General features: G+C 44.0%; 1 protein-coding gene across 3 annotated transcripts in view; it reads right to left on the reverse strand.

The window, feature by feature from the left end:
- LPP (LIM domain containing preferred translocation partner in lipoma) overlaps window positions 1-25,060 on the reverse strand; it is a 634,535-nt gene that overhangs the window by 93,407 nt on the left and 516,068 nt on the right. For all 3 annotated transcript variants that reach the window (XM_051991658.1, XM_051991659.1, XM_051991660.1), the window contains one exon: window positions 5,739-5,908. In XM_051991658.1, coding sequence (XP_051847618.1) covers window positions 5,739-5,908 — 170 coding nt within the window. The remainder of the gene's footprint in view (window positions 1-5,738; window positions 5,909-25,060) is intronic.

Below are 25,060 nucleotides of genomic sequence, written 5' to 3' on the forward strand. Positions count from 1 at the left end.
CACTCACCAGTACTGACTGTGCCTTGCAGTTTCCTTCAAGACTTAATGGGAGCAAAATTCTGCTTGAAGCTTTCCTTTGGAACTCCCCCTCTAATCCCTTTGATTCCTTTTGTGACTTAATAAAGTAAACTTGTAAATGTATGTGTAATCTCCTGCAATAGAATCTAAACTCCATAAAGGCAAGGAAAGATGTGATTTCTCTCTTCATAGCTCCAGTATTTGACACACAGTAGGTACATAATAAGCTAATTTTCACACTCTTTCAAGGCTACCATAAGATCAGAGGTCTTGAGATTCAAGTTCTCTGAGAGATTATGATGTTCAGTCCTTGAATATTAGAAAAAAAAAAAACATTGTGGAGACAAAAGAAGTTGCCCAGGGTGACATGGCTGCTTAGTGATGGAGGTGGGATTTGAACTCAGATACTGTTGATTACAAGGTCAACACTCTAAGCACTACATCTTTTTGGTGTAACCTCAGCCTTTGTAGGAAAGGATAAGTGAGCTTATTCGGCTCCAAGTTTAAGTTATAGACATGACATGTAATTGCTTTTATTCAGCATTTATTAATCATCCACTATGTGCCAGACCCTGTGCTAAGTGTTTTACAAACTTGATTTCCTTCGATCATCACCACAATGCTAGGGAATAGATATTGTGAGTCTTCCTTCCACCGACAAAGATCAATTATCTATCCATTATCTATATATCTGTCCATCCATCTATCCATCCATTCAAACATTCATCTATCCATCTATGTATGTATATATGTATCTATTTATCTGTCTACTTATCTATCCATCTGTTCATGTATGTATGTATGTATCTGTCTATCTTGTCTGTCTATTATCTATCTATCTATTCATCTATCCATCCATCCATCCATCTATCCATCTATGTATGTATATATGTGTCTATCTGTCTATTTATCTGTTCATCTGTTCATGTATGTATGTATGTATCTGTCTTGTCTATTATCTATTTATTCATCTATCCATTCATCTATGCATCCATCCATTCATCCATCCATCTATGTTTATATGTAGTTATGTATATATCTACCCATATATCCATCTATCCATCTATATAGCTATCACATATCTATCTGTCTGTCTATCTATGTATCTTTCTGTCTATGCATGTATGTATGTTTCTTTCTTTCTCTTTCTCTCTCTCTCTCCATCCATCCATCCATCTTTCATTCATTTTTGCCAAGTGATGGATGAAATTTCTCCTAGCCTGTGGCTACTCTTGTGATGGACTCTGTGAATTTCCCCAAGCTCTTTCCTAGACACTTTCAGCTTCCAGCTTACCCAGATCAAAGCTGGAGTTTGGACCTCAATGGCAGAACCCGCAAGAGCTCCCTCCCAGTCCCACACCACGATGTGCTACGAGTGGAGGACAGACTAGAGAGATGACAACTATCTCCACCATTGCTTGGAGTTTCCTTGTAGCACAAGATTAATTCTTGTGCCATTCAGTTATTTTCCCCAATCTCCACGGGGCATGACCTAAACCAAGAGGTAGAGTGAGGATCAAAGATACTGAAAGGGAAAAGCCCTTTTTAGTGTTTAGTTAAGGCTGTTCCAGAACCAATAACAGAGTGGGTCTTATTGATAGAAAAGGTAACATTTTATCTCTTCCTGAAAATTATTTTGTTGAACATAGTATCTTCAATATGGCATATAGAATGAGCCCTGGGATTGATGTCAGAGGACTGGGACCAAGATGCCGAGGGAGCGATTTATTTCCTAGGTAATAGGGAATTTCTTGTCTCTGGTGTCCAGTTTCTTCAACATACAAAGAGGTGGGTGGGATAAGGTCCCTGTCTGTTCTTCACTGGACGATTCCAGGGTTTACTATTTTGTTTAAATAGATTAACATGGAAGGCGGATGGACCCTGAGCTTAGCTTCTCATGAGACTTATTGGTCTCCTCCATCCCCTGTGACATTTTAGTAAGTTGTGCATTTGCAGAGTAAAATATGGGACAGCCTCTGGAAAAAATGTCCATCCAGATGCCAGCAAATTGATGAAAATCCAGTCCCAAGCCATCACATCAACTCAAGTACTGAGTTAAACTCCATGAATAAATATTGTTTGAGGTCATCTTAGTAAAATTAACTGAAGTCTTGGAACAATTTTACTGCACTACCCCAGAGGCACTTGGAGCTCCCTGCTTTCCAGAAGGAGCTCCACCAAAGTTCTGAGCAAGAGAGAGACCCCCCAAAATGCTTTACTTGTAGCCATTGGGCTTTTCTAGTTCTTAAGAATGAAAACTGCCCAGATTGTTCTCATTTCTTCTGGAATGTGTGAATGAGACTTCTCTGCTAAAGAATCAAGGATCTTAGTCTACACTTATGGACAAGATGGCCAGAGAGCTAGTCATCTAGATACAGAATCTCAGGGTCTCAGGGTTAGAGCTGGAGGAACGTAGATTCAGAATCTCAGGGTCTCAGGGTTAGAGCTGGAAGGAAACTCGGAGGTCCTTGAGTCCAACTTATTCATTTTATAAAGAAACAGGAGCCTTGAGGTGAAATGAACTTTTAAAAGTCACACAATTACTAAGAACTGAGTCAGATTTGGAGCCAGGCCTTCCTAACTCCATGCCCACTGCTTTATATACACGATCCAGCCCTCAACATTGCTTTTGAACATAAATTTGCACACACACAAAACTACAGCCTTATCCATCTATCCATATTATGGTATATACATGGGCATGGTAATATTTTTGGAGAGAGAAGACAGACCTCATCACAGATGCAAAAGTGATATTTCTAAAACAAAGATCTGACCACTCCCTGACTCAAAAATCTCTAATGGATCCTCATTGACTCTAGAACAAAATGGCGGATGACTTTTCTGTTTGACTTTGAGAGTCTGCAATTTGGCTCCAGCCCAACTTTCCAGGCTTGGCAATCATTGTTCCCCTTCAAAAGCTATCCATTCAGAGCAAACTGCCTGCTAATCCTCTGGAGCAATATGTCAGCTTCAGGCCCCACGCCTTTAGTCAATTCAGCCCCCTATTTTAGGAAGGAAGTTGCCTTTCTTCACTACCTCTTAGAATCTGTAACTTAAGAGTCTCTGATTAAGGATTCACACTCAGGTCTTGCTGACTCTAAAACTCAGGTCAAACCCCCCTCCTGTAGGAAGCCTTTCCTGACTGCCCCCCGATTATTAGTGATCCCCTCCTCCATATTTCCTTTGTATTTGCATTTCCAAGTCCCTTCCCCTGATTGAAACCAAGTTCCTTAGGAACGCTTTGTGTCTAGCTGTGGATCTCTGTGCTTACGTGATGTCTATTCCATAATAATCTTTTAGTAAATATTTGTTAATTTATGAATGGATTATCAGCAATCTAGTCATGGATCCATAAGATAAGTAAATGAAATAGAAAAGAGTCAGGTGATCAAGAAGTCACTCAACAAGACTTATGATACACTCATCATGTTCCAGATATTGTGTTAAGCCCTGGGAATACAAACACAAGGAGGAAGGACAAAAATAAAGCCAAATCCGAGCACAAAAATGCTGCCCCAGAGCCCCAAGACCATAAGTCACAAGGCAATGTCTCAAGCCTCCTTCAAGGCTCCTCAGCCAATCACCTGCCCCTAGGTATCCAGGCTCCTCAACCAATCAACTGCCTTTAGGTATCGCTGAAACAAATAGATTCCCAGGTGGTAACAGAGTAGATGAAGGAAATGCTAACGTGGAGAATTCGTGGCAAACCAATGGCAGAGACAGTCAGAGAAGCTGATGATGAGGTGAGAAGAAGAAAGACCCTTTCAGAGAGCAGCCAGGAGAACCCCAAGAGGCGGCTGCTTAGGCGATTTCCAAGCCGGGAAGATTGACTTGCTCCAAGTCACACCTGCCATATAATACTTAGGATTTAAATCCAAGTCTTCAGACTCTACTACTCCCACTCCAGGAAGGAAAAGACCAGCATGCCTCAGGAATACCTGAGCTATCTTCAACATGATTCCATTAAGACGTCAGTGATCTGGGATTTCACTAAACAACATTAAATCACATCAGAACCCACCTATCACTTAGTACCCAGATCTTAAGAAACTGGCCTGAAATCCATAAAGAAAAAAGAGTGGACCAGATTCAAAAAAGTGGAGAAAACTACATTAGAATCCCTGACTCTGAGCTCATATTTTTCTTGCCCTGCCTCCCACCCTACATTCTCCTGTAGAAAAAATAAATAAATAAATAAAACGGGAAAAAAAAATTCAGTTCATGAAGCTGATAAATTATTCGATGACAGGTAGATTAAGAAAATACCACGAACTCAAAATCGGCCCCACCAAGAAATATTAAGTTTTGTTAACCCACGATAAGGAATTAGAAAGACATTTCTCAGAAGCTAATCTCTGCTATTGGAAAGCATGTTGTATTTGCTTTTTAAAGTAAACAGAGATTAACTCAGAGCGTATTGGTATTAATTCATTTTTACTGTAAGCTATAATGAAGGATTAGTAGGAAAAATCCATTAAATGAGACCAAACATGCAGCATCACAGAAATGGGAGGGTTTTGAGAAGCCCAGCACTTTGAATCAGGGCTGTTATAGAAAAGACTGGGCTTCTTCTGCTGCTGGCCAGTGCTGGCTTTTTCGCTCAGTATCTGAGCGCTGACAGGACATCTCCAAGTTCTTGTCGTCTGAGTTGTCCCAAAATACCAAGAGCTGCCTCGGGGGAATAGGATTGCCTCTGGTTGGGCCTCAGTTTCCCTATTTGTAAAATGTAAGGTTGGATTGAATTGCCTCAGATTTCTCTCCTAATTCTAGAAGTGTGATCCTATCATCTCAAAAGTCCCTCTGAGTTCAAACATTTTAGGGCTGTGATTCTGTAACCAGATAATTATGGATTAAAAGAGATAATTTTTTTTAATGCATTATTGTGCTCTTCTGGAATAGGCCCACAGTTAGGAAGAATCTCAAAGGCCATCTGATCCTGCTCTGTCATTTTATAGATGACTGAGGCGTGAAGAGGTCAGATAACTGGTCCAAAATGACAGATATTATAGTACTGTAAGGTTTGAATTTAGGAGCTCCGGAGTCAGAACCAGTGTCCTTTCCACTGTATAATACTTGTCTTTTCACTCCAACTACCCTTATTCCATTTAGTCTTCTCAGATTAACAGTGATGGTTGTATGTGTAATTTTTAAAGAACTGCAGAGACAGATACATAATTTAATACAATCCTTGTAAATTATCGTAAGGTAGATGAAACTGGTATTTATTATCCCTGTTATTAATCACCCAGCCTGTTGTCCTACATACTATATTTTTAAAATTTTTAAGATTTTATATTTTCAAAATTAAAAAAAAAAAATTAAATTGTTTCCATACCAACACACAATGGAGCTAAGAGGAGGATAATATTTCCCAGAACAAGCTAGTCAACTAGCATTTGTAAAGGAGCTATTATGACCCATAGACTGGATCCCTACAGCACATTTGAAAAATGGAGTTGGAGGTGATAAAATCTTCATGTACAAAGGCTGAGTTGGGGGCTGGGAAAGAACCAGGAGGTTGCAGGGTTTTTTCTCCCAGAAATCCCCTTCCCCTGCCTGGTCATTGTGAACTGAACCATATCCTGTCACTATATCAAACCAAGCCCAGACACGTCCTGGAGCAAACAGAAGTTTGGTAAGTGAGTGAGTGGTGGGAGAATGATGCCTGAGCCTCTCATGATGGGGGCCAGTGGACAGGAAAAGGGTCCAGCACTTACTATGTAGCAGGGCTCACAGTAGGCCTTCTTCTCCACAGCATAGAAGGGCTGCCCGCGGAGCTTGGTGCTGCAGACAATGCAGGTGAAGCAGTCCACGTGGAAGACTTGGTCCATGGCGGTACAGCCGGTGCCCTCGCCAACAACATTCTCCCCACAGCGGGCACAGCGGCCTGAAAGACACCAGGATATGCAGGGAGAATCAGATTAGAAAAGACATGAAATGTCAATGGTCCCAAGACACCCAGAAAGGATAAAAGGTCTTCACTTTGAGGAGGGAATGGCTGTCACAGACCACCTTAGCAGGAGCAACAATTCCAATACTTAAACGAGTCAGCCTGGAACAAGCCCACATCCCTCGGGGCGTCCTGGGCTCAAAACCTGTACATGATCCTGAGTCACCACCTATGTGGCCTTGTGTAGCACAATGCACCAGTTCGATAGTCAAGCAAAGATCTAAAACATTCAGAGGAGGTTCTATTTCTCATGAGGGCAGAGAGCTTTCATAGGTGAAAGAATCCAGTCTGAGTTGAGAAAAACAAGAGATGAGCATCCCACCCAAATGCTTCACTCTGGCACCAAACTCAAATTTGGGGATAAAAACAGGAGAGATGAATAAATCAAAGATGACACAAATCAGAGTGTGGGGATGTTCAAAAATCCAGCTAGAGGAGAAGATACTGTGGAAATATGTATAGAAGAATCGCACATGTTTAACATATAGTGAATGACTTGCCATCTGGGGGAGGAGATAAGAAAGAGAGAGGAAAAAACAAACAAACTTGGATACAAGGTTTTACAAGGGTGAATATTGAAAACTATCTATGCATGTGTTTTGAAAATAAAGAGCTTTATAAAAATTTTAAAAAAGATAATAACAACTACAAATCAAGACTCAAAGAAAAAAAAAAGATCTTCTCAAAGGTTTAAATGAATACCTGGCAGAAATGAAACAGTTGATTAAAGAAGAAAAGAAAAGAAAGAAAGATCTTGGGAGGAAGGGTTGGAAAAGAAATAGCTTAGAAAAAAGAAACTACTAACCATTCCTGAAGAAACTAAATCTCAGAGAATGAGAACAAACAGAGACGAATGACAATAAGAGAGCAAGACACTTTAGAATTAAAAAGTTTTGAAGCTAGAAGAAAAAAATTTCAATGTGACATTTTAAAATACTGACCTGAGAAAACTACTGAGTTTAAGAATATCAGATTCCTTTAAAACTATGATTAAAATAAAACAAACAAAAAAATCTTGGATATTATGTTTAAATAAATGAAAAATGAAAACCATCCAACTCCATGAGAATCAGAGGGCAAAGTGAATACAGAAAGAACCCACCAATTCCTTTTTACATCAAAGAAAAACAATTCTAGAAGCATCAAGAAAGGAGTTCAAGTACCAAGGAACCATCATCAAGGTCAAACAAGACCTGGCAGCTTCTTCCAAACATGGGAGGAGAGTTAGGAATATAATGTTCCCAAAGTCAAAAGATAGAAGCTTTTGGACAAAAATAACCCAACCTACAAAGCTGAGTACAGTTCTGAGAGGGGAAAAAGGATTTTTAATATAATAGAGGATTGCTAAGCAGTTTTGATGAAAGTTCTAGAGTTTATTGTGAGCAAAGTTGGAAAAGCTGGGATGAGGCAGTTGTGTAAGGCAGTGGGCAGAACACAGGGCATGGGGTCAGGAAAATCTGTGTTCAAATCTAAGCTTCAGAGCCTGGTCAAGTCTCTGTTTATCTGTTTCTTAACATGTTAAGTGAGGAGGATAATATCCACTCCTTGAGGATATTGTGAGGATAAAAGGAGACATTTTTCTCATTTTATATATACATATGTTCTGCCTATATATCTATATCTATAATTATACCTATGTATGTAATTAGTATTAAAAGGAGTACCAAAAAAGGGAAGAAAAAGGAAATTAACCTCCCTGAGCCTTCGTTCCCTCTATTCTGCTTAAGGTTCACTTATTTTCCCTATAGAATTGGCTTTTCAGGATAGGTTATTCTTAGTCCTTTGGGGAATATGCTTTTCTGAGCATTTTGCTCATTTAAAACGAAGATGTTTGGCTGGATGACTTCTAAGGTCCCAGCTCTAATATCCTACATCGTTTGCTGCATAGGAGAATAAAACCTGAGCCTTAGGGTTTATTGGAGGAAGAAGGGCTTATTGGGCAAATCCATGTCATCTTTAATTTTCATAAGGCAGGAGAGTCTGGGAAAATTGGTGCTAAACTCAGTGGTCTGGCAGGGCTGGACTGGGGAGGAAACCCAATCTTTCCTGTGGGTACCCAGCTTTGAAGATGATTTCTTTCAAAGGAGTAGATCTTAGTTTAAATCTGTGGAAAGGCAGAGACTCTGGAGTCAGAAGACTTAAATTCAAATATAGGCTCTAGAATTTACAAATCATATTAATCAGACAAATCACTAATAATCCCTGGGCATCATGTGTTTAAAAAATAATAATAAAAAAGATTCGTATACTGGATTTCCAAGGAAGATCCCTTCCTGCTCGAGCCTGATTGCCTGAAGTCAGTGGCCAGATGGGAGGGAGCAGCTCCGATGTGAAAAGGGCCCAACCCTGCCTGTTTTGGGGACAGAGGGAGGGCACGGACCTCTGGGGCAGTCAGTCTGGCACCTGTGCCAGTGCTGGATTCACAAGAACAGAGGCAAGGCGAAAAGCATAAATAAAAATAACCCCGTCATCAGCAGAAATGGCAAAGCGCCCCGGATGCTTCCTTTTAGCAGGATGACAAATGAGGACCAGGCCTTTCGGAGAGACTCTTGGAAAGGGACGGGAGAATTCCCATCAGCCAGACCCCGCCGTCCGGCCCCTCCAGGCCAGCTTTGGCTATACCCCATTAACAAGGCTACCATCTGTGAGACAAGCGGCTCGGGCTCCCCCAGGTACGAAAATCTGAGGGCTCGGACTCCGGGCAGGGGGAAGAGCATCCTGGGAAGATGCTGACTGCAGAGCTCCCAGGAAGCTTCAGTCCGGGCTAAGTGACGGCCCGAGAGACTTGTTAACGGTCACGATTGGAGAGCCGGGCTCACCGAGGCCGCCGGAACTCAGTGGGTCCGTGGATAGAGGAAGGCTATAGAATACAGCGAATGAGGCCCATGGAACCGATCAGAGCCCTCAATGGCCGAGCCCAGAAACTCAAAATGGCCAAGCTGAACACAGCCCTTTTATTAAATGTTGCTTTATGGCATCTAAACTGGCACTGCCACATTTGTTGGCACATGGGTCGACAGCTGGCGCTCCCTCCCTTTTTTTCCAGTGTAATAGAGAATGGGGCCCATAAAGTCTGACTCTACCAGTGCTGAGAGGGAGCGAAGACATTTTCCATTTTGATTATGGTTCCCCAGGGTCCACAGCTTCATGGTTGGAGGCCAGGCCACGGGCTCATGTGCCCAGCAGACCTTATCTACTCTTCCTTAACTCCCCAGCCCAGGCTGATCTCAGAATCTGAAACACCGAGTCAGAGAATCTGGGCCAGGAAGAGCCAAGATTTCTTAAATCAATCAGGGCCTCCCTTGCTGTCCACCCACATCTAACGCCATAACGACATCCACCGCTACTTCTTCCTGGCATCCGGAGGGAGAGGGAGATCATACAGGCCCAGGGAGGAAGCCTATTTCTGGGCAACCGAGCCCTCTGGGGTTGTTATGAAGCTTCAACCTAATGCTGCTTTTAGGCAATCGCTGCTTTTGGGGGAACTGTCTTGAAAATATTCAGTGCAATTATCTAATGTGGTAAAAAGCAGTCACTGAACACTGCGCTGCTTTGTTTTTGTGATTAAAGGCACAATTCTATGACTCTGGAGCCGTGGTCCACTGAAGGCAGAGCCATCCACCAGGATGTCCTAGTCAGAGATGCAGGACTAAGTAGGTGAGGCCCCTGGCAGTGACTCCAAGACCTGTTTTCTTAGAAATTATACGTCTAAACATCAATCCTTCCGTGATGGAGTCCAACAATATGACTTGGATGCATCAAAGCAGAGTTGCTTCTTGGCCAAGCCCTTGGGGAAAGGGATTGCTGTTTTGGTCTTTGTCCCTAGTTCCCACCCATAGGATTCAGCAAATAATAAAAATGTGCCAAATGGGACTGAAAACAAGTTAATAAGTCCAGGTGAAACAGCCTCCTCCCGAGTAGTTTTCTCACCCTCTGGGAAATCAGAGAGCCTTTACTAAGCGCATGCTATGTACCAAGCATGGTGCCGACTTCTGGGGATATAAATACAAAATCGTCTCTTCCAATAATGTAAAGCATAATTCAATCATTTAATAATGTGAAGTTACACAGTTCTGGGAGAAAATACACAGATGAATAAGAATGTATAAAATGTATGCAAAACAGAAACAATAAAAGTGACGAGAGGAAGAGCACTCTGTTGCTAGGGGCTCGCTTCAGGAACGGTCTGATAGTTGGTGGTATCCTCCAACTGATCAGTATCTTGCCAAACATTATGTCTGCTTTCTGTATCAGGAGGCCAGCTGCCCTCTTTTCAGCTCAAACCTAACTTGTCTATTTTACTCACAACAAATTTATTAATGGGACCGAAACAGTGGAGCATGTACATAGTAGCATCCCAAATCTCCTGAGTGGCCCCAGGTGGCAGATTTAGTGGTACAGGCCACAGTCTTCCATCCAAGTCATCACCTTCACTTCCCTAACTTCCCCAGAACAAAATAGCCCCTGCTGGACGTCACTCCTCTGTCTGTGTTGTCTGTAATTCCTGAGAAGTTAACTCCTTGAGAACTGGCTTAGCCATTTTTTAAATGCATATCTCCCGTGCAGCAGCTGGCACAAAGGAAGCCCTTAATATTTTTAAATTATGATTATGATTATTATCATTATTCGTTAATTCAATCAATCCATCACTCATTCCTTCACCTTTTCAATGATTTGAATGGCAGTAGGATCAATTAGAGAGGGTTTGATCCAAATCCTATAACTTTGAAACCTGCCTGTGTCATCTTACTATTTGTTAGACCCGGGTAAGAACTCCCTTGTTATTCGGTTGTTTCAATCATATCCAACTTTCTGTGATGTCATCTGGGGTTTTCTTCACAAAGATATTGGAGTTTTGGCCATTTCTTTCTGCAACTCATTTTATAAATGCAGAAACTGAGGCAAACAGGGCTAAATGACTTGTCCAGAATCACACAGTTAGGAAGGATCTGGGGCAGATTTGAACTCAGGGACATGAATCTTCCTGACTTCAGGATCAATATTTTGTGCAATATGGCAGCTTCTAGCTGCTCCAAGGGCCTCAATTACCTCATAAATAGAAGGAAGAAGATGACCAAGTGACTTTGAAAGTCCCTTTCTGCACAAAATCTAAATATCTTAAATCACTGGGTGACCTCCAAGATCTAATGAGTTTTATAGCTTCATGATCCAAGATCTTTACTATCCAACAAGTATCACACTATTCATGGCCCAAAGCCCCTCATTCCCTTGATATTATCTCTTTTTTTTTCTGATCCTGAAAAGGGTCTAAGCACAAAAATCTTTTGAAGTCATACTCAGTATGTCATGGGAAGCTTCAAAGTCCTTAATCATGTTACTTTTCTCATGAAAAGTTTTTCCATTAAAATGATTTATATTTATTTGTTTTAATTCACCTTCTAACTCATCCCCCTTCAATAGTGAGAGTCTAGTGCCCAGAAAGGTAATTTTGTAGGAGAGACAGAGAGCAAAAAGGATTCCCAGCTACCAAGACTGTCTACAGCCCCCTGCTTGTGAAAGAGAGTGACTCAGTGAGGAGAGGTGGTGAGAAGTGACGTTTTAGGAACACGGGACAGCCAGTGTCTAGGAATGGAGAGGAGATGTGGAGTGTCATGCGTAAGGGAGAGAGAGAAGGTCAGTCTGCTTGTGGAAGGTCCTGAGTAATAGCCAGTGAGGTTGCAGAGCCCCAAACAGAGGGATTTATAATTTATCTGAGGAAATCTCTGGAGGTGTCTGACTAGCAGAATCACATGGTCTGTACTTAAGGAAAACCAATTGGCAGACGTGTTTGGGGTGAACTGGAATGGGGAGGAACTGGAGGCTGGAAGAGGCTGTTGTAATAATTGAGGTGAGAGATGAGAACAGCTTGAAATAAGGTGTTAGAAGCATGAAGAGAGAAGGAAAAAACTGGGGAGATGTCAAAGTAAAATCAGCAAGATTTAGCAAATGACTGAATATAAAGCATGAGGAGCAGTGAGAAATCTAGAAACAGCTGCTAAGACTGGAGACTTGAAAAAGTGGAAGGATGGCGGTCAATGGAACAGAAATCTGGAAATCTGGAACTTCCTCAACCCATCTGGACCTCGAGTTTTCATCTAGACAGTGGGTAGGGGGTAAGGTTAGGTGATCTCTAAGACCATGTCCAGTCCTAAACACAGATCACCTCCCACTGCAGCCATAGTAGGTCACCCCAATGGCTCATCTCCTTCCCTCCTGTCCTATGGATATCTTGTTTGTGTTGCTTAAATATTGTCTCCTTCATTAGTTTGTGATTTACTTGACTCAGTTTTCTTTCTGTTTTCCCATTGCTTAGTATGATAGCACATAGTAGGCACTTAATCTAAGTTTATTGATTAACTATTGATTGACTTCCCATCTCTACCTCAAAAATAAATTGAATATGAGATCCTTGAGAAGCAGACTCCTTCCCTTTCTATTGCCAGTGCTTGGAACCGTAGTTGCTACCCCTGGGTAGGCGCTGCCCAGATACCGGTACCAGTACTCTGACTCCAATTCCACCATCATTAGCCATCCCAGAATCCTCAGATTCTGATCTCCAAAGAGCAGAGGTTTTCCTTCAGACCAGAGGAGCAGACAATGACAATCAGTCCTGAGGGGGTTGGAGGTACACGTCAAGGTGCTCTGGGGCAGAAAAGCCCCTCCCCTAATTAGGTCAGGTTTAGAGAACAGCAGAGGGTGAATGCATTCCTTGCATACCCACCAGCTGACAACAAAGGTGGCCCCAAAGGGTTCTGGGAAAGAGAGAGGGGGAAATCAGCCCGAGAGTAAATAAAGGCTAAGGATAATCCCCAAATTGTTGGTTCACACCTGGGTGATGGAGAGCAGGGATCATTGTGAATGAGGCTGTCATGTTTACAGCATTAATGTTTTAAGAAAAAACAAACTGAACTGTTAAAAATATCCTCTCCTAAGGGTATCTTAGTAGTAGAGCAGCTCCCTGGATAGAAGGTCCCTCCATCAATATAGGACATAACCTTAAAGCAAGAAGGGATCTCAGAAGCCCTCCAGTCCAGCTGCTGAGGAAACTGAGGCACAATCAAATGAAGTGCTTGCCCAAGGTTATGGGGATGGTCAGCGTCACAGGGAGGGCTGCAAGCGGGTCCTGTGCCCTTGACCCCAGTCAGCCCGCTTTCTGGCTTTTCAGACCCCCCAGAGTTTGCAGCTGCATCTGAATCCCGACAGCTGCTGCAAAGCCCCTCCTGCTGTGGCCCCGACTCTCCTCCAGGATGAGAGAGCAGGAGGCTGAGGATACAAGCTCCAGATCTTACATAAGCTCGACAAACAGAACACTCAGGTGAAGAAACAGGCTCCAGATGAGGAGGGATACACCCACAGCCTCTAAGAATCACAGGGACATCAAGACAGCCCAGAGCCCACGGGAGAACACTGACTCACCCCATTATGGGCTTTCTCCAACGGACTGTGGATCTGCCTTGTAAAAATATGGTGAACTTATATTAGACGGCTGCTGTCTTGGGGAACGGAAGAGGGGGCAGAGAGGGAGAGAAATCCGGAACACAAGCTTTTGTAAAGGTGAATGTTGAAAACCATCTTTGCATTTATTTGGGAAAAGAAAATACAATAAAAAATACAAATATGGCATAGAATAGCAGTACCATCTCTCAGGGAAATACTGGTCTGCAGGAGCCGAATCTCCCTTGGGATTAAAGCTAAGAGATTCTTCCATCTTTGCTCTCTCAACTCTTGGTATACTGGTCAAAGCTTTCCTATTCCCTTCCCTGACCCCCCCAAAAAGGTAAGGGGCCTTTGTTCCCAGTATACGCTATACAGAATGATACACGAATCTGTAAAGAATTTCTCTTAAAAACAGGTAATAATAACACAACAAAAGTGACAAGATTCTCCAGAAAGGCAACATTTGTTGTCTCCAAGGGAGATCTGGGTCCTTCACAAAATGCTAGGATTGGCTAAGTATCTTCATTGACATCACTGGCTCTAAGAAATACCTTTCACATGAGAAAAGGAGACAGGAAGTGACTTATCAATGGACAAAGTTGAGATTCCCTATAGGTATGGGAAATGATTCAAGGAATAAATGAATGAAGTAAAAAAGAAAACACTTAAATGGAAAGCATTATGGGCCAGCTAGGTGGCAAGAACTGACCCTGAAATTAGGGACTTGAGTTCAATCTAACTTCAGATACTCCTAACTGTGTGATCCTGGGCAGGTAACTTAACCCCAATTTGCCCAACTACCCCCCAAAGAAGAAAAGAAAAACACTGTGCTAAGCCCTGAGGATACAAAGTAAAAAAATAGGCAGTTTCCTTTTCAATGAGCTCAAACTTCAGTGGAGGAACTAACCTAAATAGAGGCTTTAAGTTGTGTCAGATGGAAAGGCTCTATGCTCCTAGCGCACTATGGCAAAGCAGATGGTATTGTATATTCTCTGGTGCCATTGTCAGTGATACAACTAGGTCCCTTTCTGTGCTGACCCATTTGACAAAGACCTGAGCAGATAGTAACAGACATTTGTGCTGGGCTGTACCTTCAGGGGGATCACAGATGATGGTTACAGGGAGTGGGAAGGAGTTAAAGCCAGTATTCTGGAACACTGACTTAATACATGGCTGGAATCTAGTGGGTCTGTAATAAATGCCAGGGAGCCAGGATAGACGTCTTTGGATCATTGGTAAAACTCTCGGCACTTGGATCTCAAGTCCTGAGCTGTTTCCCCCAGGCTGTGAAAAGGAATGGGATTTGAGGGGTAGCACTGACTTGGCCCGTTTGGTACCTGCTGCCTCCTGTGTTTCCTGTGGGGGTCTTGCTATTTCACCAAGGTTAGCTTGCCTGCCCTGGGGATGGCAGATGGTCAGCAAGTGATGGGGATGGATAGCTCCTTCTCATAGAACTCACTTAATACATCTTCCTTTTAAAAAATGGTTTTGTCTTTCACTGTTTAAAAAAAAAAAATGGCTTAACCATCCACGCAGAATAAACCAAATGGATGAAAAACACTATTGTCCCTTTTGTATCATACAATAGGAGGAGAAATGTACCGATTTAGCCATGAGTTTGGAGAAACTGAGGATCTCCAATTGTAGATGTTCGTTGAACTGGTGACAATGTCCTAGGTGCTAGCTACACCTGATATACTGGGGAATGATTAAGTATGTATTTTGGGGAGGACAGAGATAAACTAAAGTGGTCACAGAGGGATAAACCAAGATGGCGAGTGGCATTAAGTTTGTGGCTCTTAAAGGTGGTTTGGGAGAATAAAGGATATTTTAACCGGAGAATTTGAAGGGCTATTGTGAGGTACTTGGTGGCTCTGGAAAGAATTGGGACCATTGTAGAAGAATCTAAAAAAGATATATTAAGACTTGATATTGGGGGAAAATCCTAGAAAACTAAAATCAGCCATCTCAGGAAAGGTAGTAGTGGAGAACGGGAACTTATTAAAAGCTTATTATGTGCCAAGAAATATGCTAACTGCTCTACAAATATTACCTTCTTTGATCCTCAAAACAACCCTGTGAGGTCAGTGCTTTTGTGATTTGTAAATACAAACTGAGGCAGCGGTTAAGTGACATGTTCAGGTCACAAGGGTCTGAGGTTGAATTTGTACCCAAATATTCCTGTTTCCAGGTGCAGTGCTCTGAAAAAAGGCTGGGGAGAGTATTATTAGCCAGGTGTATAGGTAAAAGGATGCTGTTCAGATATGGATATGAATTGGATGGTGGATCTGTGCGACTCTCCCAACTCAAAGATTCGATGACCCTAAGCTGCTTCTAGCCCTGCGAGCCCAAGTCTCTAACACCATGGTTGTTTGCCATATGGGGCTAAATCACAGAGCCCCAAGAAGTCCCAACAAACACAACTCCTAAAGACTGCAGAAGTTTTGGGTGCAAGGCACTAAATAAACATAGTCGAAGCATTGGGAAAAGTGGGCTCCAGAAAGGTACCCGAGACTGAGAGGGAAGCTAAGGATGAAAGGACTGTGTGCAATCTCTTCATTCCCCTATATAGCAAAAATAGGAGTAAACAGAAGGAAAGAGTAAATAATTGGAGAAAGCATTTTTAAGTGTCTAATACAAGTAATGCTCTGTTTTAAGTAAATGGGGACAGTCCCTGCTCACAAAGAACTTACATTCAAACACAACATCTGTTGTGGGTGAAGCAGCAATCAGAAAAATGAGAAGTCCTGGCGGTCCCAGGATGCTGGCAAAATAGAAGCTGATGCAGCTTTGCTAATGGTGAAGGTAGAACTCTATATCGTCCTGACATTGGACCTTTTGACAATCCCACGGATTTTGGATTCTTGGTGACTGTGGCTGTGGGGATGTGTGGGAGTGGAAATGGTTATAGCCCCGACAAAAGAAATGTATTTTCCTAAGACTTTCCCCTCTATGATAACTTATCAAAGTGTGTTGGTTGGAGATTTTGTTGGTGGTGTGGGGATTGCCTAAGTAGGTTTGAGCATCCAAGAATCCAAAATCTAGGGTTAGATCTAGGTGGAAATTCCCTCTACCGGTTAAAACCTCAAATAGGCCATCTTTCAGATAAAAATCTAACAAAGTTGGCAGCGGCCCAGCAAGACTGAGTGCCTTTCTCCTTCTGACACAATTAGTGTCAGAGGTGGATTTGGAATCCAGATCTTTTCCAATGTGATTTCAGACCACATCCACCAAGTCTCTCAGTCTTTAAGATCCCTGCTAGCTCTAAATATCTCCTAATCCCTTCCTTTCCTCACTTATGAATGGGGGTGGAATGGGTGACTAGATGCTTTTGGGGGTGTCTTCTCACTCCTAATCTGACACATGACCTTATATGAAATGGACTGACTACTACGTATGGAAAGAATTCTCATAATTATTATTATTATTATTGAGATAATGAGAGATCACATAAGATGGGGAAAGATACTATAAAAATACATATATAACTAATCCTTTTTTGTTATTTTTATTCCAGAGGAGACTTCAAGAAATCCTTCTGTAAGAAATGACAAGCAGAATGATTTCAGAAAAACCTGGAAAGACATGAACTGATGCACAGTGAAACGAACAGAACCTGGAGAACGTTGTCCAAGGTAATAGCGATATTTTAATGAAGAACTACGAATGGCTTGGCTTTTTCAACAATACAATCTCCAAGGTCATTTCAAAGGATTAATGATGAAATATGCTATCCACCTCCAGAAAAAGAACTGATATTGATTAAATATAAACTGCAGCATGCTATTTTTCTTTTTCTTTTTCATTTTTTTCTTTTATTTGAGTCTTCTTGCACAAAATGACTAATATGGAAATGTTGTACATAATCTCACATGGATGAGCCATATCGAATTTCTTACCATCTTAGGGAGAAGAAAAGAAAGGAAAGAAGGAAAGAGATAGAATTTGGAACTCAAAATTTTCCATAAAAATGTGTAAGAAACTAGAAAAATAAAAAGAAATCCTTCTAGTAAGTTATAGAGACTCACTTCTCTCCTGATGTAAAACAATACATATATTCTATGTGCCCTTCTGGTAAGACCGGTTTCATGTGCAGGGTGTTTACCAAGGGTGTCCCTTGGATGAGAAGGCTTTGCTCCACAGAACATCGTTGGATGCAAGGAGCCCAGGGCAGGGCCTCCTCATTTCAGAGTCCACAGTTGAGTTCTTGAGTTCTGACCTAGTCCCTGGACACATCCTGCATTTGCTCGGACGCTTCTCCTCCCCCTCGCCCCCATACTCACACAGCCACCCAGATGTAGGAAGGGACATCCAGGGAGTGGTGATTATTGCTTGTTTGAATATACAGAGCATGTGAAAAAATGCAAAAGGGGAAGCTATTAGCGGATTACTTTGAGGCAGCCTTTCCCACAGGGTATATGCTACTGGAAAATTGGCATTTTCCTCTGTGGGATTTCGTCGTCATCTGGTATCATTTATACACAATGTTTAGGCAAAAAAAAAAAAAAAAATGGTGTCAATTTTAAGCAAACACTTCTCAATTTTCTTTGTTACCATCTGAATAAAACATGAGTTCATTCCTATCACCCCTCCCTCTTTCATTCACAGAGTAACTGCCTCTCATTCTTGCTCTGGGAGAGAACAATTAACCGCTGGTCCCACACAGCCAGCCACGTAGCATCCTGGGACTTACAAGGCATGGCCCCAGCAGGGGAAGGAGCCTCATCTTACCCACGCTGCCCCTGAGCAAGAACCCTTCCCTGCAACATCCCTGCCAGAGCGCCTCCAGGGATGGGGACACCCCCCCCAAGACAACTCATTGTACTGTTGGCTAAATCTGATCTTCGGGATTTTTCTCCCAATACAACCAACCTACCACTGCCTCTTTGCGGCTCTCGCCCATTGTTCTCCTTCTGTTCAGACAAGCAAAAAAGGATCATTTGAACTTGTGATCTATGTGATGTTGGGCAAGAAGTTACCTCATTTGTAAAGTGGTAATTGCTGAGATGAGCTTGGAAATGTCCTAGATTTATAATCCTGGAACCCAGAGGGAAGGATGGCCGAGCCCTTAGCTCCGGTCTTCCTGACTCCTGAAAAACTTTAAATACCGAGCAGCGAAGATCCCGTTTGACCCCGGAAGTAGAACGTTGCCCTAAACAGAGGTGGAAGGCTTCTTTAGGTCATCCATTCGCTGGATATGTGAGCATTAATCCTCTCTGCAACGTCAAGTTGAATAAGGGCCAAATTCCACTGGAACAGCACAAGCCATACATTAGAGAGGAAATTCCCTAGAGGAAAATACATTCTTAGTCTGAGGGGCCCAATCTCCCTTCTCCTCCCCCTGCAATCATGGAGAAGCAGAACAAACAGACCTCTCGTGCCCCAGATGCTTCAAGGAGCAAACATTTGCACCAAAGACATTTCCAAGCTGTGGAAGTTGGAAGTCACATAATCTTTGGCTTCCTCAGTTTATTCATGTGTAAACTAGATGCCATAATAGCACCACCTCCCAGGTGGTTGTGAGGGTTGAATGAGATCACATTTATAAAGCACTTTGCAAATCTCCAAGTGTTATCGAAATATATACGGTTATCGTTGTGATGGCTAAAAACAACAAAGGCCGCTTCCTCCGAAGGCTCCCGACTTCCTGTCTATAAATCTTAAATGTCCCCAATTCAGGATGGATTTAGGTCAGGGGTATGTGAATGGAGACAGTGACCACCCAAAGCGTCCACGCACTCCAAACTGTGGAAATTTCACCAAAACTGCTTAAAAAAGAAAAGACCAAGAAGAGGGCCAACAATACAGTGCTTTGTGAGTGTGCTGGTGTTTATATTTGTGTGTGTGTGTGTTTGTGTAGTATGGGAGGGGCAGGAGGAGGAGGAGGAAGAGAAGGAGACTGAAGGTCAGACTCAAAAGTCAGGGAGACTTGAGTTCAAGTTCTATGACACCTACTAATGGGTGTTTTTACTAGTTCCTGGATAGCCCAGAGGCCCCAGATAACTCACTAATGCAGAAAAGTCATTCAATGTTAAGTCAGAAAGTCTCAGTTTTGCTGGTACTTATGAATGAGACACTGGACAAGATGCTTTCCCTCTCTGGGATGGTCCCTGGTTTCCTTCCCTACAAACCAAGGATGGGACTAGAGGGCATTGAAGGCCCCAGAGACTTGTTTCAGGGGAGGGAGTTTTCAGACTGGGAATTCTCCACATGGATTTGGACTAATAATAGTAGCAAAAATAGTGAGATTAAAAAAAAAAAAAAAGCTTATGAGAACCAGGTGACTGAACCCAAAAATTCTTCTAAAATTATCAAAGCTCAGTAGGGGTCATAGAAAATGGCGACATTCAGTCTCATGCCTTTTACTGGAAGCTAGAGACATGGCTTTGGGAAGTTCCAGGTTCCTTGCAGAAATCTAGATGGAAAACCAGACTCGGAGATAGCAGCCCCCCGCTCCACAGAGAAAATGTGCCAGCCTCCAGGGCTCTCACGTGCTCTCTCTTAAAGCAGAATGGGAGAACATATTTGCACCCATGCCATTGCTTAACCTGTGGATTGTTCCTTTCATGTCTCTGGGGAGCGTTCTCCCCCTCCTGCAGCAACATGGCGGGGTTATTTTCTTCCCATCTGCAATGGATGAAAACAGCTCGAGGGAATAATAAGGCAAAGCAAGTGATGAAGGGAATGAAGGAATTGATTTATGGAGAAAAAAATGAAAGGAACTAAATATGGAGAATAGATCTTGCTGAGCGATGACTAAGGAGTGCCAGGAGGCGAATCTATAAATATTCGAAAGGTGTAAACATCCAGGAAGGGTTTAGGTGGGTGCAGGTCACAGAAGTGGGAGCCCTGGGCCGGCCAGGAGCATCTCCGGCTCACGAGGGGCCCTTGTCCCAAAGGGGCCCCAGGGCCATGCAATGGGGTCAGCTGTAGCCCCGGCTCAGAAGAGAATTGTCCACAAAGGGGGTGGAAAGGGGAGGGCTCGCTCCCAAAGCCCCTTCACCAACACCTTAACAACAATAGAGACTCAAGAGAGAAAACTTGAGGAGGAGCAGAAAGGTTTCCTGAGAACAAATGATCCTGAGCTCCCAGAGTTCCCAGCGCTTACTTAGAATCTTTGGTCCTTGACTTGGGGAGGCAGGGATGCTTAAATTTGTCTCAGACATCGCCCGCGTCTGACTCAGGGCAGGCCCAAGAGCTACATACATACACACATATATACACGTATATCTATATATGCATATGTATAGCCACACATATATTTCCCTTTAGGGTAGGGAGCCTATTGGTATAAGCCATTTTTGGTGTGTGGAAGATGCTCCTGCCCAGCCCAGCATCTCTGCTGGTGAGTATCACTCTGCCCTGTGCAGAAAGCACTGTTTCACATGCGCTTCCCCATCCCTCCCACCCAGCACAGCAACTGGGCCAGAACAGTAGGCACTTAATAAGTGCTTGCCGAGTGACTGATCTGGCGCTGAAATTCTATGTCTCTCAATAACAAAGCCGGGGCACGGACAGCTGGGATCAGGCAGCTCAATAGCTTCCCCTCAAGGTCCTCGGCCCAGAGCTTGGCACACAGTAGGCGCTTAATAAATGCTTGCCGAGTGATTGATCTGGCGCTGAAATTCTATCTCTCTCAATAACAAGACCGGGGCACGGACAGCTGGGATCAGGCAGCTCAGTAGCTTCCCCTCAAGGTCCTCGGCCCAGAGCTTGGCACACAGGAGGGGCTTAATAAACGCTTGCACTGACCAGGTGAACAACTCTCTGGCTGTCGCCGGTTTCGCCTCCCTGCCCACACCTTGTTGCCGGTTCCCATCTGACAGTCACCGCGGCGCGCTCCTGACACGACAGGCTCCTTTTGAAGGTCACAGGGATTCGTTTCCCAAGTTTCCCGTGACAAGCAGAAGGGCCCACACGGCCTCCGCAGACTCGGTTGGCATTTGCAGCTTTGCCCAGCCCTGTCCGACTTCGATATCGTGACAGCTCTGCTCTCAGTGGCCAGCCACGATCCTCTGGCCCCCGTCCTCCCGTGGATCCCTCCAGAAACGGTTCCGATCTCTGACAAGGTCTCCGAGAATGAAATACTTCTAATAAAGAAAAGTTATTCACTGATAAATGAAACTCATTTTTCTAACCGTATGAAATAAAATATTCATAATAGACTGATAGGAAAGCAAAGAGGCTCAATTAGCCCCGAGTCTTGCTCCTTTATTAGAATTTATCTTCAAGATGGGCTTGGAAAGGCAAATCCGAAGCAGAAGCATATATACATCTCCCCACTCCCCCTGCCGCTACTACCCCATGGTTCTCACTGGGCAGCCCAGCCCAGCCTGTGATGCGAAAAGAACATGTAACTCCCCTATCTATAAAGGGGGGAAATATTCTGGGGCAAGTATTGGGGTACATGAACACAACAGCACGCTCTCCAGTGCTTCGTTAGCACAGTGTCTGGCCAAAATGCTTAATAAATACACACACTCACACACACACACACACACACACACACACACACACACACACACACTCACACACACACACATACACACACACACTCTCTCTCTGTCTCTGTCTCTCTTTGTCTCTCTCTCTCTCTCTCTCTCACTCTCTCTCTCTCTCTCAGAGCAACACAAAGCCGGAAGGAATATCGAACCCGCAGATCAGGAAGAACATTGATAAGCTAAGAAGTACATAGAGGGGAACATCCAGAAGAGCGAAGAGCTTTGGAATTGCACCTTCTGGTGATGGGCTGCTTGTCTTAGAGCAGACAAGACTCAGGAACAGAACCAACTCTTTCCTCCAGAGTGCGTAAGGGAATCCAATGGCAGAAGGCTGAAACCCTTTTATTTAAGGCATATTTTATGCCTTAAAAATAATCCCCAAGCAGAAATCTGACTTCTCAAACACTGTTCTCAGTCATAGGCTCATAACCCAAGAGTCCAACTTATCCCCCAGCTGCTGTGGGTGGGCAGAAGGGACTGGGTGCTTCGGAGAGGAGTCTGACACACAGAGACTTCAACACCGGCACCATCTGGACAAAAGTAGCCCTTTTTGTCCTTCGTTCTCGAGGAGTTCCGTGACCTCAGGAAAATGACGCCGTGATATCAAGTACATTGGATTAAGGAGAGGTCACGTGCCTCAGTTTCTCCTCCAGAGCCACCTGGGTCCAGTGGTGAGATCGAGAATTACTGGACTAGACACGGTCAATGGGGACCTTAAATAAGTTCTCGGTTTGGCTCAGGCAATGCCCGACCGGTAATTAAGGCTAGGGAAGAAATGAGGCAAAGAACACCTCGTCCAACCCAAACCAAAAATCTGTGAGGGGCTGTATTATATTATATCTTATATATAAATATGTATAAAGGTAAAATATATATACAAAAATAATTGCTACCAGGTGAAGGAAACCAGGAGGGGCCAGTAAGTCTCCAGCCCGCCACAAGGGGGTAGCACTTCCCATCCCCTTGGACCGGTTGCTGATGTGGGAGGGAGAATCAGGGACTGCTCTCTTGTCTGGTTATGTCCCTTTAGAGGGCATCCTCTTTGGGTCTTCCTGCCCCCTGCCCTTGGCACATAAATAATGGCAGAGAAGTTGCGGGACAGAAGGACAGCCTTCTCCATCTCACTGGGCAGCCCGGGAACCGGAGGAGGGTCATTCGGACGGCCGACACCGGCACCACCCAGTTCCTTGCACTCGGGTCTGCCTCAGGTGTTCCCGAGCTGCCCGTGACCTTGGCCAGCGTCCTGGCTGCTTGTCTCTGACTCGTGTCACACGGAGGAAAGTCAGGCGGGATTGCTATCGATCCTATTTTACAGAAGAGGTGACCGAGGCTGAAAGTGGGACTTGCCCACAATCCCAGCACCACCGAGGGCCTGTGTGCAGTTGGGTTCCTGCCTCCATGGCCCCCAGTTCAGGGCCCGGCCCAGTTGGTGCTTTATAGCTGCCTAGTGATTGATTTGCACGGGCCGTCCTGGACCCCATGCTCAGCCCCCCTCGTCTTGGGGATTATTTGAGAAAAGTGCTCTGGAAGCCATAAGATATGAAACAAATGGGGTTTCTTAAGCCTCAGCCCCCTTGATTGCATCCAGAGGCAGCTGGAAAGCTGAGCCGTCGGGCTGGGCCCCCACCCTCCCAACAGCCTCGTCTGAAGCACGGCTAGAAATCAGAGGCTTTTTGTTTTTTCAGAAACCAGCCCTCCAACCCCAGAGCCATTTTTAGTAACTGTATACACAAGAAGCCCAGCGGAGCTGAGCGAGCCCTGGCTTGGCTTGGAGCCCTGGTCGTACCTTTTGAGGAGGGGGAGCTTGACTAGGTGGCTGGCACCCCCAAAATGTCAGTGGCAGGAGCGCTGGAAGCCCCTCACCCGGATCTAGAGACGCCAGCCTCGGGAGTCCGAGCCCGTGGTCCTCCACTAAATCCAGTGCTCTTCCCCCTGGAGCACCCAATAAGCCTCTGGGGTCCCGCATGGGTCAGGATGCTGGCAAAGGGACAAGAGGGAGGGAGGGAGGGAGGGATGCCAAAGAAAACTTCAATTTTTCCGAGGGCTGGCTCTGAACACAGCGACCACCATCCCGGGCCAAAACTGCCAGAGATCCTGCCAAGCTCACTCCCTTAATTTGCCTCCAAGGTGTGCCTGCTGAACTACCCGGCACCGTCTCCTGTCCACTCCCTGGTCATCCCATGTGCTTGGGCAGAGGCAACTGGATTTTTTTTGGGGGGAAGGGGAGCAGTGCTAATTGGCCCAAGGGTACTGGGCATGTCACTGGCAAATGGAGGGCCAGAAACCAGTTTCTCACAGGCTCGAAATGGAACTTTCCAAATTTGGCTCTTAGTTTGTTCTCTAGTACCCTAGAACACAGAAATCTATGTTCCAGAAATCCCCTAATAGCCCAGAAAGAGAAGAGTTGTTCTAAAAACATACGCAAAAAGTGGTTCTCCAGCTCCTAGTCTGGCAAACAAAGCCTTTCTCTTACTTAGAACCCATTCCTCTTCCTTGTTCTCGAGGGGGAGAGAAGTCTCTGAGTAGCATCTGAGGGCTTGAGACGAAGGCTCACCCAGGTTATCGCTAAGCAACATGGCGAAGGACCTCTGACATCTGGCTGATTGACAGCCACTTCCACTTCCAAATAGAAGACTGCATTCTTCCACTCAAAAACCTTCACCGTCTTTCATTCATTCATTCATTCATTCATTCATTCATTCATTCATTCATTCACATTCAATAAGCACTTATTAGGCACCTGCTACATACCAGGGACTAATACCCTAGGCATTAAAAACACCAAAACCTAATGGTCACTGATCACAAGACAATCTATTGAGTGAAATCAAATAGTTTACAGTGTTGCTGTAAAGGACCAGGAAAAACTAATTTGGAGATAGTGCCTCTGTTTCCTAATCTGTAAAACGGTGGTTTTAGGTGGTTCCTAAAAGTCCCTTCCAACTCCATATCTATGATTGTACACAAAGAGATCGATGAAAAATATATGAAAAGTCATATTGGGGACACTAACACAAAAATCGATTGTCAAAGCTTTATTCAAACTACCTTTCCAGCGGTCACCATCTCCCCACCCTTCATGGATCTGCTGTAGCATGGCCAGACTCCCCTGCTTTCCCTCTGTTCCCTCACCTTCGCTTCTCATGTCTCC

Source organism: Antechinus flavipes, chromosome 3, assembly GCF_016432865.1.
Source record: "Antechinus flavipes isolate AdamAnt ecotype Samford, QLD, Australia chromosome 3, AdamAnt_v2, whole genome shotgun sequence".
Lineage (NCBI taxonomy): Eukaryota > Metazoa > Chordata > Mammalia > Dasyuromorphia > Dasyuridae > Antechinus > Antechinus flavipes.